General features: G+C 35.0%; 2 protein-coding genes and 1 long non-coding RNA gene across 4 annotated transcripts; 2 read left to right on the top strand and 1 right to left on the bottom strand.

Moving 5' to 3' along the window:
* Window positions 1–1665: 1665 nt before the first annotated feature.
* LOC131598203 (lysine-specific demethylase JMJ13-like) lies at window positions 1666–4554 on the top strand. Its single transcript, XM_058870829.1, has 9 exons — window positions 1666–1870; window positions 1955–2111; window positions 2206–2425; window positions 2546–2599; window positions 2689–2768; window positions 2846–3123; window positions 3604–4005; window positions 4101–4279; window positions 4450–4554. Exons 1-9 carry the CDS (start codon window positions 1666–1668, stop codon window positions 4552–4554), a joined length of 1680 nt encoding a protein of 559 aa, XP_058726812.1.
* Window positions 4555–6181: 1627 nt separating this feature from the next.
* Window positions 6182–8994, bottom strand: LOC131595724 (protein MOS2). Its single transcript, XM_058868176.1, has 2 exons — window positions 7237–8994; window positions 6182–6747 (listed from the first exon to the last, which is right to left on the bottom strand). Exon 1 carries the CDS (start codon window positions 8729–8731, stop codon window positions 7346–7348), a length of 1386 nt encoding a protein of 461 aa, XP_058724159.1. The 5' UTR covers window positions 8732–8994; the 3' UTR covers window positions 6182–6747; window positions 7237–7345.
* A 223-nt stretch (window positions 8995–9217) lies between these two features.
* On the top strand, window positions 9218–14252 carry LOC131595723 (uncharacterized). Of its 2 annotated transcripts, XR_009282027.1 has the most exons (5): window positions 9218–10359; window positions 10469–10610; window positions 10990–11065; window positions 12160–12337; window positions 12562–14252. It is a non-coding gene; the product is annotated as an uncharacterized LOC131595723 (long non-coding RNA). The 2 variants fall into 2 exon arrangements; XR_009282026.1 differs by lacking the exon at window positions 12562–14252 and having other exon boundaries at window positions 12160–12494.
* The last annotated feature ends 919 nt before the right edge of the window (window positions 14253–15171 follow it).

Here is a 15171-nt window from a genome sequence, read left to right as displayed (position 1 = left end):
CATCATATAGTAAGAAAAACCAGAGTCAAGAAACTACATATTTGTGCACTTGCCGGATGAAACACACAATATATGTGCTTCATTGTTAGAATCATCGATTTTAACCACATTTGCAGAACTGGATGACCCTTACTTTCTGTTTGGACTGTCCATCTTCCAATACCCAATTTGTTTGCAACTATAACACTCAATCATTTTTCAATTCATGCATTTATACATCTTCTTTCTAGAACCTTCATTACCCTTGTTCTGCCCACGATATTGACCCCTTTTTCACATACAAATTATCGCCTTGAGTTCCTTTCTCTACATTTTGTCTCGTTGAAGAAAGAGACAAAAATGTAGTTGTAATCAAATCAGGATTGATAATGTCTTCCCCGTAGCTAAGAGTAGTCACCAAGTGGTCATAAGAACCTGGTAGCGAGCACACCAAGATTGTCTTATCTTTATCATCAATCTTCACCCCAAACCTCATTAGATTGATGATTATAAGTTTGAAGACATTGACACGTTGTAAATTAGATCCTTTTTCCATCTTCTTATTGTATAGTGTTGTTTCACAAACAACTTGTTCATCAGTATCTTTGACGTATACTGACTCTCCATTTTATCTCAAATCTCCTCCACTGTCATTAGGTCCAGGATATGATAGATCACCTCATCTGAAACACAAAGGTGAATCCATCCTGCGGCCTTCTCCTTCATCATTTCTCAATCGATATCCTCTATATCGGTTGATTTCATCTCACACAATGCCTTATGTAAACTTTGTTGAGCTAACAGATCCTTAACTCTCCTTTGTCAAAATTCAAAATTACATGTCTCGTCGAACCTTATTGAATTTTGTACCAGAGTTATTGTCATCTGAACAATTAAAAAATTAACAAAAAAACATCACAGTTTACTGTACGTTACTATTTAAAAGTGCAAATTTTAATCAAAAGTGCCATATAATCGTATTCCGTCCTTGCAGTTAATTAGTTACTACACGGTTACTTGTTTTATATATAAGCCTTTGATATTTAAGTACTTTTTATTTTTTGGAGACAGATTCATTAATACACATAGTTTGTTTGTTAATTTGAAGAACACCGTTACATTTGACACTTATTTCAAATAACTGTTCTAAATAATTATATATTTGGCAGTTTTCTACATAAAACTGTAAAACTGGTAACTACTTATTATAGTTAATTTTCTATCTATAAACCACAGTTCCATCTCTATTCATTTGTGTAATCAACAATGGAAACCGAGACAAATATGAAATAGTAAAGCTTGTCTTGAAGATTCTTAAGTTTTCAAGTGTAACGTTTGATACTCAATAAATCTCTAACTTTCCTTTAAGTGAAAGATAATTAAATTAACTAAGCTTTTACTTGCTACATTCATGCCATTTATTATACAATAATCATCATTTGGAAAGTATTCCTACATCAAATGGAACTGTATCACAATATTTACATTACACTTAATTTCATCAATATTTTACATAATCTCTTATTTAATTTCTCCTGTTATGTTAAGCATCGTAATTAACTAACTTTCGACGGTTACGTGTTTTAGATTCGGAGAAAAAGCCTCGGAGATTAGAAATTGGTGTCCATGCAGAAGAAATAGTAGATGCTACTATCTAAGATGATTGTTGTATAACAAGAAAACAAAATGGGTGCAACAAATGTTATCAAATACAAAAGAAGCAAAGTTAGAAGAAAAAGTTTGGTCACTCGAAAATTGAGTAAACTTGATTTTGATGAGATGAATTGGACAAACATGATTCCGGAATGTCCTATATATCATCCATCTGAACAAGAATTTCAGAATCCTTTGGTTTATCTACAGAAAATTGCTCCTGAGGCTTCTAAATATGGTATGTGATCACAGATTAATTATAGATGATTTTCTTTTCGTCGCCGCGTTTTGAATGTTTTCTTTATCATATTTGATATTTCAGGTATATGCAAAATTGTTTCACCAGTTACTGCTTCTAATTCAGCCGATATTGTCATAACGAAAGAGAAAAAGGACTTCAAGTTTGAAACGATTGTGCAGCCTCTTCGTCTTTCGAAATGGAATGAGAAGGATATGATAACTTTTTCTAAAAGAGGAAGGTGAAAAAAATATTATGTTTTTGAGTTTTTTAAACCATCTGAAGTGATGAAAAAAAAAATCAATTAATCTGGTTTTTGAAATTGGTTCTGACAGAAAATATACGTATCATGAATTCGAGGCGCTGGCAAACAAGGCGTTTTCGAATAGATTTGGCAGTTCGGGAGATCTTTCTTCGTCGAGTGTCGAAAAAGCGTTCTGGTACGAAATGATACATGGAGAGAAAGGAACTGTTGAGTATGGTGTTAACATTGAGGGTAGTGCCTTTTCATGTGATCCTGATGATAGGCTTGGAACAAGCAAATTCAATTTGAAGGTTTCTTTTTATAATTTTACCATATGCTTTCTAAATTCGTACTTCGCGTAGTAGTTATCAGATTTTGACTAATGATTCTTAAAAATCTTTAACTACTGATGTTTGATTAATATTTTTCAGAAATTGGCGCGGCTACCGCAGTCACCGTTGCGTTTAGTTGACAAAGGAATTCCAGTAAGGAAACAATTTTCGGAACAGAATCTGATCCAAATTTTCATAATTCTTTTTTTTTTTTTTTCACTAATTCTTTTTTGAAATTTTAGGGAGTAACTGATCCAATGCTTTACATTGGGATGTTGTTCAGTATGTTTGCATGGCATGTAGAAGATCACTATTTGTATAGGTAAATCATTTTAGAATTGCTTTAAATACTGTTTGAAATTATTCATTGATATCTTAATTTATAATTTTTTCTTGCAGTATAAATTATCATCACTCTGGTGGAAACAAAACTTGGTATGGTGTTCCTAGTTATGCAGCCTTTGAATTTGAAAAGACTGTTTTGAACCATGTGTATTGCAACAAAGTGTTAACAGAACATGGAGAGAATGGTGCATTCCAATTTATATCGCATAAAACAACGATGTTCCCTCCGAATGTCTTGTTGCAAAACGATGTTCCGGTTTATAAGGCTCTGCAGAAGCCAGGAGAGTTTGTCGTCACCTTTCCTAAATCATATCATGCTGGATTTAGTCACGGTATCTCTCTCCCTATGTGATTATGTCTTTACATTTAGAATTCGAATCGAGCTCGACTTAATCCCTCAAAATCGGCATGAAAAGCGAGAGATACCTCCCACTTATATAAACACATTTTAAAGTTCGGATAATAGAAAGGTATTGTCGCCGATTTGCAGTCGGAGACATAGGCTCAATTGACCAAACTTTGTGATTAGATAAATCTTGGTGTTCTCTGATTACGTTTTTTTTTCTTCGAATTTGTTTACTGTTGAGCCAGGGTTCTTGTTCTAGCAATTTTGGCATATCGAGACATCTATTTATTATTCTCATAAAAGTCTCCCCGTAATGACACGTGACAAAATTTCACTTCCCGCTACTTTTTACCTTCTCCCTGTGATGTTTATGTAGCTTTCTTGTTATGCAAGAAATACTAATCCTATCTAGTGCAAATTCTAAAAATGGCCAATAGTTACTTATTCATTCCCTTGTTGTGTTTAGGTTTTAATTGTGGAGAAGCTGTAAACTTTGCTATTGGTGATTGGTTTCCACTAGGGGCTGCGGCTAGCAAGCGTTACGCCCATCTCAAAATGCTACCGATAATTCCTTATGAAGAACTTCTTTGTAAAGAGGCAATGCTTATCTACAAGTCCTCAAAAGTCAGAAGGTCCAAGAAAAAACTTGAAGACATGCCGTCGTCCTATCGTGCTATTGTACTGTCTTTCTTGCAACTTATGCAATTTTACAGGACTTCGCTATCGCGGTTGAACAGTTCGAGAAATGTGTTGAGCTCTTCAAATACATTATTAGCCTCTCTGACATGCAGCATCTGCCATAGGGATTGTTATGTAGCTTACTTGTTGTGCAAGAAATGCTATTCCTATCCAATTTGCCTTTTCCATGGTAAAACCTCATTATTCTATTCGATAAATTTGAGAATTTTTATTTCAGTTGCTTGCGTTATTGATAGATGAACTTTCTTTTTGTGATAAATTCAGATGTTTTGCCACAAACTTGCTTATGTGGGAGAAAATATACTGTTTTTAAGAGGAATGACATGTTGGAATTGGAACATGCTGCCAAAAGTTTTCAACAGAAAAAAGAATGCATCGACGCGTTATCTTTAGCAAGTATATTCTCCTACAATGACATATATGAATTCACCAAAGATCTCAAGGTGTGTGAAAATGTAAACTTTGAAATTGGTTTACAATTTAGAATCCTCAAAAATTCATTGAAAAAGTTGCATTAGTTTTTTTTTTTTTTCATCACAAGCATACTGCATTACTCTAACTTCAGTTGCTTATTTTTGTTGATTTTAATTTCTGAAATTGAATCTTAAAACAGAATAATAACTGGCATGAAGAAAAGAGGGCTACAAGAGGTATTAACTCTCTAGGGGCAGTATCGAAACGGAAAAGACGAGTTGCGGATAACATTAATTCGTCGTAGAAACAATGCGCCTGCATCTGCAATGAGTATTAAAAGACCACAAATCCTTTATAACTCGAAAAAAAACATGATCCATCGGAGATGACAGGAAAGACAATGTTCAAATTGTAGCAGATTTATGGTCTTCATTCATTTTATTTTAACTATAGAAATTGTGTGCAGTAGATTAATTTAGCATCTTCATTCTTTTGATATGACATTGTTTTCAATTCATAAGGAGAATACTCAAAAATTTAATGTAAGTAATATATCATGTAAAATTTAACCATAGATTTTAGCATCTAAGGTTTGTCAAAACTTATACTTTTTCAGTTTAAATTTCTTGAATGATTTTTTATCAACCTAGTTTAATTTTCAGTTCAGAATCAGTCACACTGAGAAACAACTCCTGTTCCTCAATAAGTTCGTTCTTGAAATTTAAAGGATATAAACAAAAGGATAAAATCTGTGAGATATAATTGAATTGAACATTTTTTTTATAAACAAAAAAATTTAGGTTTATATTTACTTTTGGCTTAACTTAATTATTTAGTTTCCTTGGTTCTAAAGACATATGAATATGATAGAGTGATACTGATTTATCGATAGGTACAAAATTAATTTCACATTCATAGTGGTATACAACCACAGCTATTTGCTATATTTCTTAATCATATACCATCATGACAAATAGAATTTGAATTGATTTTAGCATCATAATATATTTCTTCGTTTTGAGAAGGACCAGCATGACCACTTAGTTCCTAAACAAAAACAGTTATTTACGATCAAACATCACAAGAAACACAAGCCTTGATTCAGTAATTGGGTTGTTACAGAAAAATTCGTTAACTTCGTAAATAAACACAGTGAAGTAAAATTTGCAGTTAAAAAGAAAGATCATTAATGAAAAAGGATTAATACATGACCATTCCTAGCAAAATGAGTCAAGGGCTTAAAAATATATACTGACTCAGCTCTAAGCTGCCTTTGAAATCACCAGACTAGCTCTACTTTTGCAGGGAACTTGAAAAGGGGCTTCAACACTAATTCAGACTGCACACGGAAATTTTACGCATGCATTTAGTAACGAGCAAAAGTGACCAAGAAAATTGAAAGCTAAAAGCACCAGAATTGAAAAGAGATATGGACAAATTAAACAGGAAACATATAAAAACAAATAACAAACTGAACAGTCAAAATGCCAAGATATATTGGCTGATAATGCAGCAAGGGATAGATATGAATCGTGAAGTTCTCAATCCAACACTGAGATCTGGGATTCAAAATTGTGAAAGCTGATTTTCTAAAACCAGGGAAAGGATACCTGTAAACAGGGTTCACTTCAGCTGAGAAAATTTATAGATATGACTGTAACAAAGAATCACACCGAAGGAAAACGAATAAACAAGACGAACCAATCAAAATACAGCCGTACACACATGCATCCCTAGAATCAGCAAGTGATATATCAGCTATACAAGTGTGTAGTAGTGACTGAATAGCATACTTCAAGTTCAACTCAAACTGCTTTATTTTCCTTCTCTGTTGGTATCATTCACTATATTTTATCAATACATTAAAGAATGAGAAGGTATTGTAGGCAAATTTACAAAAGTAAGATATGATGACATGAAGAAAGCTAGTTAAATGAAAAGACAACAGAATTAAAATTTTCAATGAATCAGTCTTTCTAGTCTAGATAATGATGTCAAACCATACAAGTTTTCAAATATGTCCTTTTCAATTTATCTGAATTCTGACGACTTTTCAACCATCCTTTTCATCCACATGAATCAGACAAAGTATCCAATGTATTACTAGTAGGAGAGAACCACTTCCCAACCCCAACAAACAACTATATCTATAATCAATTTTAAGAAATAGGCTATTAGCTCACAGAATAACTGTCTCATTTCATTGTAAATTCGGTGAGAATGGATTGATTATGAAAACCCGGTTGCAAAACTGGACATCTATATTCAAATCACTGATATTCAATATCTTGCTTCCATGTAATTCGTGAATTGCAGTCAGAACTTTCTGGTCTTTCAAAGAAGTTCCAACTAATCAGCTGTTCAAGGAAGCCCTCCCCCACTGCCTCAAAATGAGTGTCCAAGCTCTCAAATAAAAAAGGTCCCCTTTGGATGATATTGAGTTTGTCATATGTATCATCCATCATTCAATAATCACTTTGCAACCAAATGATATATACTGCAAAATGAATAATGTGGTTTGGTTTTAAAATTTAATCTGCATAAAGGGTTAAATGGTTAAGAAACATACATGTCTAGGATTTATTTAATCTATCCATGCACAGCTCTACTTACTGGAAGTGGAAAACCCACTAAGGTGCTCACAGATCAATTGGAGTTCGAATAAACCACAAACAAGTGCAATGATAAAAACATGGGCGTGGAAATCAAAATGAAATTAAGTCCCAACTCCCAATTAAACAGTGCTAATATAATACAACCTATTTAAAACATAAGAAGAAATGCCAAATTTTTGCACAGATTATTGCTATGTAATGAAACAAGGCAAATATATTTTCCCTACAAAGGCTATCTATTATTCATTCAGTACAGTTCAATCAATAAAGGAAAACCATCCGTAACAAATAAAAGCTTTAATGCAAAACAGAATATCATGTTCAACATCAACAAACAGCAAAGTTCACAACCATAACATCCTTAAAATTACCTCAGTGTGTTAAATAAAAACAAGAAAAAGCATTAGAGATTTCCAAAACACATAGTTGTAAATTTGTTTCTTCATATGGAAGTTTTAAACTGCAACTGATACAATAGAATCAATGTCCCAATAAGCTTGGGTCCCCTATATACTCTGCCATATGTTCAAGTTTGACATTGAGCATCTGATGGGTATCAGCATCCCTAACAATACCAATCTCCCTATCCAAATCCCTCTCAACAAGACTCCCAAAGGCACCCTTATGTTTCCCATGCAATACAAGAACAGGCCCCCCTCGTCGAGGAATAGCCGTCTCAAGCATATCTTGAGACACCCCTTGAATAATCTCCCTACTCTCATCCATAGATATGTCACAAGTAGTAGGTCCAATAACATCCAAAACCTCACCCTTCTTCAAATAAAATCTCCCCCCTTTAAAACTTCGACTAACCACCCTAACCCGAATGTGACTTGTAAGCCAAGGAACCTGTTTCTTCCCCTTCTCTTCCTTACCACCATGATTACCATCCACTCTCCTCTCTTTCACCTCATCCCTCCGATGCTTACTACGAGACCCTCTTTCCTCCTCACGGTCTTTAACCTTGTTCAAATCCTTCAACTTTCTCAAACACCTATCTTCTTCAACAGAACCCAATTCAGCAACATCTTCTACCCTAACCTTAACTTCCTCACTACTCCCCGAAACCTTCAAAACAAGAACATCATCCCCAATTCTACCAACAACACTAGCCTTCAATCCAACATCTCTACCTCGGACAATTCTCACAACTTTCTCCTCCTTCTTCCTCTTCTCACTCTCCACCTTCCCATTCCTTTCGCCTTTCTTCGAAGTAGGAGGAGGCAAATCCGCAACAAAACCCAAACCTTCCTTAGCAGTCCTCCTCTTAACCTCAACAACTTTAACATCCTCCTTAGCATTCTTCCCAATCCCCATTCCTTCTTTCCATCCATACCCACCCAAAAGCGCCGCACCAAAACCATCCACCGAAACATCCTTAAACTCATCAAACCCCTGATCTTCCGGAAGCCTCTCCATATCCTCCTTAAACTTCTGCATCATGTTAACCTCAATCGGAACCCGGAGCCGCGGAGCATCACCGTCAACTTGCTGTAACTTGTTTTCGGAATTCGCGGAACGGAGATTAAGCCCGTAAGATGACTTGTCAGATTCAGCTTGATCGGAGATCGAAGTGGTATCCGGTTCGAAAGTGAGGGAATGGGAGGAGTGCGAATCGGTTAAGGGAAGATCGAGATTCTTCATCTTTTTGTAGGGACGCCATTGGTTTTGAATTGGGGGAATTAGGGTTTTGGGATTTGGGTCTAGGGTTTGGAGATTGGAAGGGTCGAATTCGGTGATTAAGTGTTTTTGAAGATGTTGTGGATTGGTGGAAGAATCTTCGCCGAAGGTTTGGGAGGGTTTGACGGAATTGTTTGACTTGGATGAAGATTTTGAAGAAGGGAAGGAGAAAGAAAGTTTCTTCATTGTTAGGGTTATGAGAAAGAAAGGAGATGAAGAAGACGAGGAGGGTTATTTGATTTGATTAAGAGAGGCTAGGGTTTTTCTATACGATGCCGTTTTATGCCGTTTTTCTATACGATCGCCGCCAGATGATAAAACCGTTAACTCAGAGGCCACTCAAGTTGTGGGATTTGATTTTGGGATATTTACTTGTGTTATGGTTTTGGAAACGCGTCGTTTTATAAAGAAGGAAATATAGACGAAGCATGCAAGGTGTTTGATGAAATGTCTGAAAGGGATGTTTGTTTATGGACTACAATGATAAGTGGGTATATCAAGGCTGGCATGATTAAGGAAGCTGTTTGATAGATTGGATGCGGAGAAGAATGTGATTGTTTGGACTGCTATGGTTAGTGGATACGTTAAGATGAATCAAATTGAGGAGGCTGAGAGGTTGTTTTATGAGATGCCGATTAGGGGCGGGTGGGGTAGCTCAGTTGGCACTTGCTGACTGAGCGGGTGTAGGCTGTTGGTCCAGGGTTCGATCCTTGGCAGCAGCAATGTAGTATTTTCTTTGTAAACAAGTTGGTGGTACTTATAAACCATCAGCTTTTATAAAAAAAAAAAATGAGATGCCGATTAGGAATGTTGTGTCTTGAAATACCATGATTGATGGGTATGCGCGGAATGGTCAAACTGAACAGGCTTTGGATTTGTTTAGAAGAATACTGGAGAGGAATGTGGTTTCTTGAAATACAATCATGACGGCCTTGGCGCATTCGGGGAGGATTGATGATGCACAAAGGCTTTTTAATAAGATGCGGGAAAGGGATGTGGACTACTATGGTTGCGGGTTTGTTGAAGAATGGAAGAATTAATGATGCTCGGGAATTTTTTTATAGGATGCCGGTTCGTAATGTGGTTTCTTGGAATGCAATGATTGCGGGTTATGCGCAGAATGCGAGGTTGGATGAGGCTTTAAAGTTGTTTGAGAGAATGCCTCAGAGGGATATGCCTTCGTGGAATACAATGGTTACGGGTTTCATTCAAAATAGGGACTTAAATAGTGCAGAGAAGTTTTTTTTTTAGAGAAGTTATTTGATGCAATGCCTCAAAAGAATATCATTACTTGGACTGCTATGATGACAGCCGACAGGGTATGTACAACATGCTTGGAGCATACTACTTGCTTAAGCTTATTGAGTCTGAGCTGCAAGCATACTTGTCTGCAACAGAGGATCGAGTGGTACAGTTTCTTACTATTTTCCATTGCACTTTTTTCTTTAATTCTATTGTTATTATTTTCTTTATTGCTTCAGTTCAGTGTCACATTCTAGTTCAATTTCTCCACTCACCCCTTCCTTAAAATAGTTGGAAGGTGGCTTATAATGCTATGACAAGTATAGTTTAGTAAATAACTTTACCTTTTGTCTTTTGTCACCAATGCCCTGGAATATACCTTATTAAGATATCTTCTATCTTGGTATTCCTTATATTTCTTTTTTGTCCCTAGTTTCAAAATCTTACAGTTTACTTCACTGCTTTTATCTTTTAAACTTTATTTGATGGTTTGCCGGATCGTTGGCCCTGCGGAGTACATGACAGTGATCATTTTTTGCATGCTATTAGAGACTTGCTGAAAACTTATTCAAGTAGGGATTCATTTATCAAACTATTATGATTTGTTCAAGTTATAATGATCTCACAGATTTCTTATAAGCTGTCTTGTGCATTTTCTTTGTTACTTTACCTTTTTCCCAGATACTCAAGTTGCACTGTCGAGATACGTATCAGCACCAGGCATTGTCCAACAGATATCAGCCCTTCATTCAGATTTAATGACACTTCAATCAGACCTTGAAAATTCTCTTCCAGAAGAACGAAATAGGTGTATTAATGAACTGTAAGTTTTTTGGTAAATATTTATGAATCGTTTGTTATGATATTGTTTTTGGGCTACTTATTCATAAGCTTTAATGGCCTCATGTAATCAAAGTGCTCTTTTATATGCCAAAAGTTATTATTTCTATTGTAGTTAGATGGTTATGGTTGTTGACATGGGTGTAAATAGAAGTCACCTTACATTTATTTGCACTGCATGAGATATTTTCTTTTTCTTGATCAACTGCATTATTATTAAATTCGAAGCCCATGTCCTAATCGTTTCGTATATACAATCATATTTGATATTGTTGCTTGTTTTAAGTGACATAGCTTTCGCTCTTATTTTCCATAACGGTCAAGGTTTGAGTGACATTTTCGTTGTGGATTTTTCGATACAGGTGCGACCTTATTCAAAATATGCAACAACTGCTCTTTGCATCTTCAACAACTGCAAAGCCAATATTGACCCCTCCGGTATGAATTCTCATTTCATCTATAGCTTTGTGCTATCGCTATTACAACTGTTTTTCCTTTTTTCTACTATGGTTTTAGCTGTTACCGTTAGTTGATTGACCCCTTAGTACTAACTACTAAGACCTCTCTTCTTCAAGGTTGGGAAGTAGAGAATCAAATTTGGTAAGTTGTTCGATTCACTTGCAGCATAGTGGAATGCCTGTGTAGTTGTGACAAATTAGGAGATAAGAGTGGGAGTTTTTGGTAAGACATTGTCCGAATGTTTTAAGGGTCTCTGGGCAGAGGGAGGTTGGCAGACCCTCAGATTTGTAGATGTTTCTATCTTTATTTTTTTACTTTTCAGTGTTATCAAGAGAGATTTTAGATTTTCCCCTAGTGAAGAGCTATACTCTGTTGTTCCCTATTGATAGTAAATTAGTACCTATCAAAGTTTTTTTTGCATGTTTATTCAAGGGTAAGAATGGTATTATTCAGTACAATACCTATGTAACTTGTAAGATTCTCTTCTCTGTAGACTTTGAATATTTAGGCTCCATTTGACGAGAACATCTCGGGCTGACTTGAATTTGTATTAATGCCATCGTATATTTGTGTATGAAGGGAAATATAGTTCAATTAAAGGGGGAAAATGAAATCCAGAGAATGCTCTATTTTGAAGCATTAGAAGACGTGTCATTAAATGGTTTAATAAAAAATTGTTTTTCAGTAGAGTTCGGTGACATTGATTGATTCACAGAGCTGGCCCTACCTAGTGGTATAAATGGTTACTGTTATTATTGTAGGGTTATATAAGTTTTTGGCACCTTTTTCCTGTGTTGTTGTATATGTCTTAATTAGCCATTGATGAAAGAGGTCGATGAGATGGAAAAGATTAACGCAAAGTTCTCTGTTGCCGTAGAAATTTAATAGTATAAAATATAAATCCTTGTTGGTTATAGCTTGGATTATGCAGCGGATTTGAAATGTGGCAAAGTTTACTACCGCTGCTGATACATATTTAATTTTATGACTAAAATCATTGATTGTTAAGTCTACTCTGGCCTCTTTACCCATCCAAACAAACTCATTAACATTTAAACTGTTTTTGTTTATAGGCAAGTTAGTTTGTTCGGAGGAGGGGGGAATGTTAGTAGCAGAGATTTAAACCCTGGACCTTCTTGCACATGATTCCTTCAGTATCAAGACCCGAACCACTGGGCTACTCAGTCAGGGACTTTAAACTGTTACTAAAATTACTGAAGAGTAGTTTATGTCTCCGATATTTCTGTTCAGGTGATCACAGGCATAAAGAAAACTGAAAGAATAACCCGGCTTCACAAATTTTCAGTCTTAGTTTACAAAATAGTGTTTTAATTTTGAGAGTGATACAATATACTGTATAATATTTGTTTAATTGCACAATACAAACTTCCTTGTGAGATTTTGAATTTGAACTGGGAATATGATGATCATTTGATAGTACTAACTACTAAGTCTAAGAATTTATGTTTTTGCAGAGTAATTTCAAGTGAAATTATTTGCCACTTTTTGATTGCTTGGTGGCTTTGTGTGAGATAATATGATGTAGGAGCAGGCAAAGAGTTCAGAATTCAAAGGCTTCACTGGCAGACTCGAATACTCGGTCTTGTAGTTGTTGCCCAAAATGTGCTTTGTTAGATGAAACGAAACGACTGTGCTATTGAATCAGTTTATGGAAAGCACAGGTTGTTGCAAAGTGGGTTGGTTTCAAACAAAGCATTTGAAGATGCAACACAATCTTGTCTTGTCCATTGCATTTTGTAAGTGTATTTACCATTATGTATTTGGCTTCATAAGTTTGGAATCGCTAAAATGCATTATATATTGCTAATTATAAGAGATGCTATGCCAGCATGGTTTTATTGGTTGAGTTGCAAAATAAATTTGTGAGTCGGATCTGATATTTGAAATCCATTTTATCAGCTATACTAATCAATAGTTGGTTCCTTAAACGGTTCAGATAAAAGAAGGAAGACTTGTACTACGCTTTTTATTACATGAACTAGTATTACAAATTTTCAATTAGGGACATGGATGACATTTATGTATTATAATTCTTAGTAAGTACACAAGGAGTAGTCAAAAGAGATGTTAGAGAAAGAAGGTCTGATTTCTCTCTAAAACTTTTCACAAACAATCAATCCTAACCATAAACCACCAAACACATATAATCAAATCCTAAGCTCAACATAAGCTATTCACCATGATCTATGATAAGACGAAGAATAGTACAAAGGAATGGATTTAGGTCACGAGAGGTAAGAAGCATCAGGACGGGAGAAAGCATGCATGGGACACAAGCAAAGGAAGAAACAAAGACTAAACGGAGAATAACAAAACGAGTAAATTCTTCTTCACGGAATTACCAGAAGACTTCGGAGCCAAGGAAATGTACATGATCTTCAAGGAGTTTTGTGAGATAGACGAAGTTATCATACCACCGAGAAGAGACAAGAGAGGCAAACGATTTGGTTTTGCAAGATTCTTCAATGTCATGGATGAAAAGTTGATGGCTAAAAAACTTGACAACATTATCATTGGGTCAAGGAAAATTTACGCAAACATACCAAGGTTCAGCCGTGAAACAAGACGAGAAACTACTAGAGAAAAAATCCAGCAACGACTAAATCAAGGTGGTATGGTTGAGGAGATGGAGGGAAATCAGGATAAAAGGAACATAGTTGATGGAGAAAAGCAGCATGGAGAAAAACTTGCAAGATTGAGCCTATATTAACCAATTAATACCATTTTCTGTAATTTAACTTTTTGTATGAAATAAAATTTCTTTTTTATTTATTTTCCGCTTTCAGCATGAAGAAGCACTGCTTCCCTCCCAGTTGTCTACAGGTATCACATGGATTTGAGGTTCTAGTCTTGAAGCTAATGGTTGCTTTTTTTATCCTTAGAGAGAATTCAAATGGAAATCGTGTCGAAGTATGAGATTCCAAAGATAAAGCATTCTGCTAGAGGATTTTTTGTTGTGTGGAAGTTGCTTAGTATTCACTTGTAACGAGAAAGTTTGAAAAGATTTAATCTCTAATCTAATGGTTTAAATTAGATTATTAAAATTGTCATTAGAATGAAACTCGAACAATAAAATCTCATTAGTTACCATTCAATGTCATTCAATTCCATCTTATATCATTAATTCAAACATACTCTAATGTGAATCAACGTGGTTCGGGGTAGCTGTAATACTCAAGAAATGTGGGGATGGATAAATTTTGAAGTTCTGCATGAAAATGATGGATTTGTACTCGGTCTGATGGTTTCATACTCGGTTAATATTTTGTCCTAAGTGGGTGGTGTATCATGTATGTTAAGTTTAAGTGATTAATTAATTATGTGTATGGATGAGAAAAGATATTATATTATATAGCCTATTTTAAAAAAAAAATTCATTTTTTCGAAAATAGACTATATTATTAACCGAACGAAGAAATATAGTCTTTTTGCCTTGTTACAACCTAGCATTTTTTGTGTCGTAGTGAGATGAGTTGTTTGAATATCCACAATTGAAAATGCAAAGTGTCAAGGTTGTGTATCATGTGTGTTTCATAGGTTATCGTAAATTTTAATGAGACAGAACATAATGTCTTATCATAGAAATAATTGGAAGATGATTTATGTCCAAACAATATGTATGTGGAGAACTGATTTATCGTTCAACAAATGAACAAAGCCAAGTTTTTCTCCTCGTGAAAACGAAGGACAAGAGAAATTTGAATAGGTTAACTTTTGTCATTGAACTACAAATTCAAGGAATCTTTTACGACATGGTAAGTTGGCCACGCAGCCTTTTTTAGGTGTTTAGACACTGACCACTTATTACTATGGAGTGATTTGAAAAAGAAAATTAGTTTCGCGTAGGAAAATTTACACATTCTTTTAATGTTAATATAACGAAGGTAGTTTTTCCTTTCTAAGGCTACTAGTAAAGGACCCGTGCGCCCGCACGGGTCACGTAAAGTCGGTATAAATATTAAATAAATATAATATGGTTATGGTTAAAGAATTATATTAAAATATATATTAATTAAGCGAAATAATTTCTTCAATGATGATTATCATATCAATATTAATTTAAT

This window comes from Vicia villosa, linkage group LG4 (assembly GCF_029867415.1).
Source record: "Vicia villosa cultivar HV-30 ecotype Madison, WI linkage group LG4, Vvil1.0, whole genome shotgun sequence".
In the NCBI taxonomy this organism is placed as follows: domain Eukaryota; kingdom Viridiplantae; phylum Streptophyta; class Magnoliopsida; order Fabales; family Fabaceae; genus Vicia; species Vicia villosa.
This window is presented reverse-complemented; position numbering and strand designations above follow the sequence as displayed.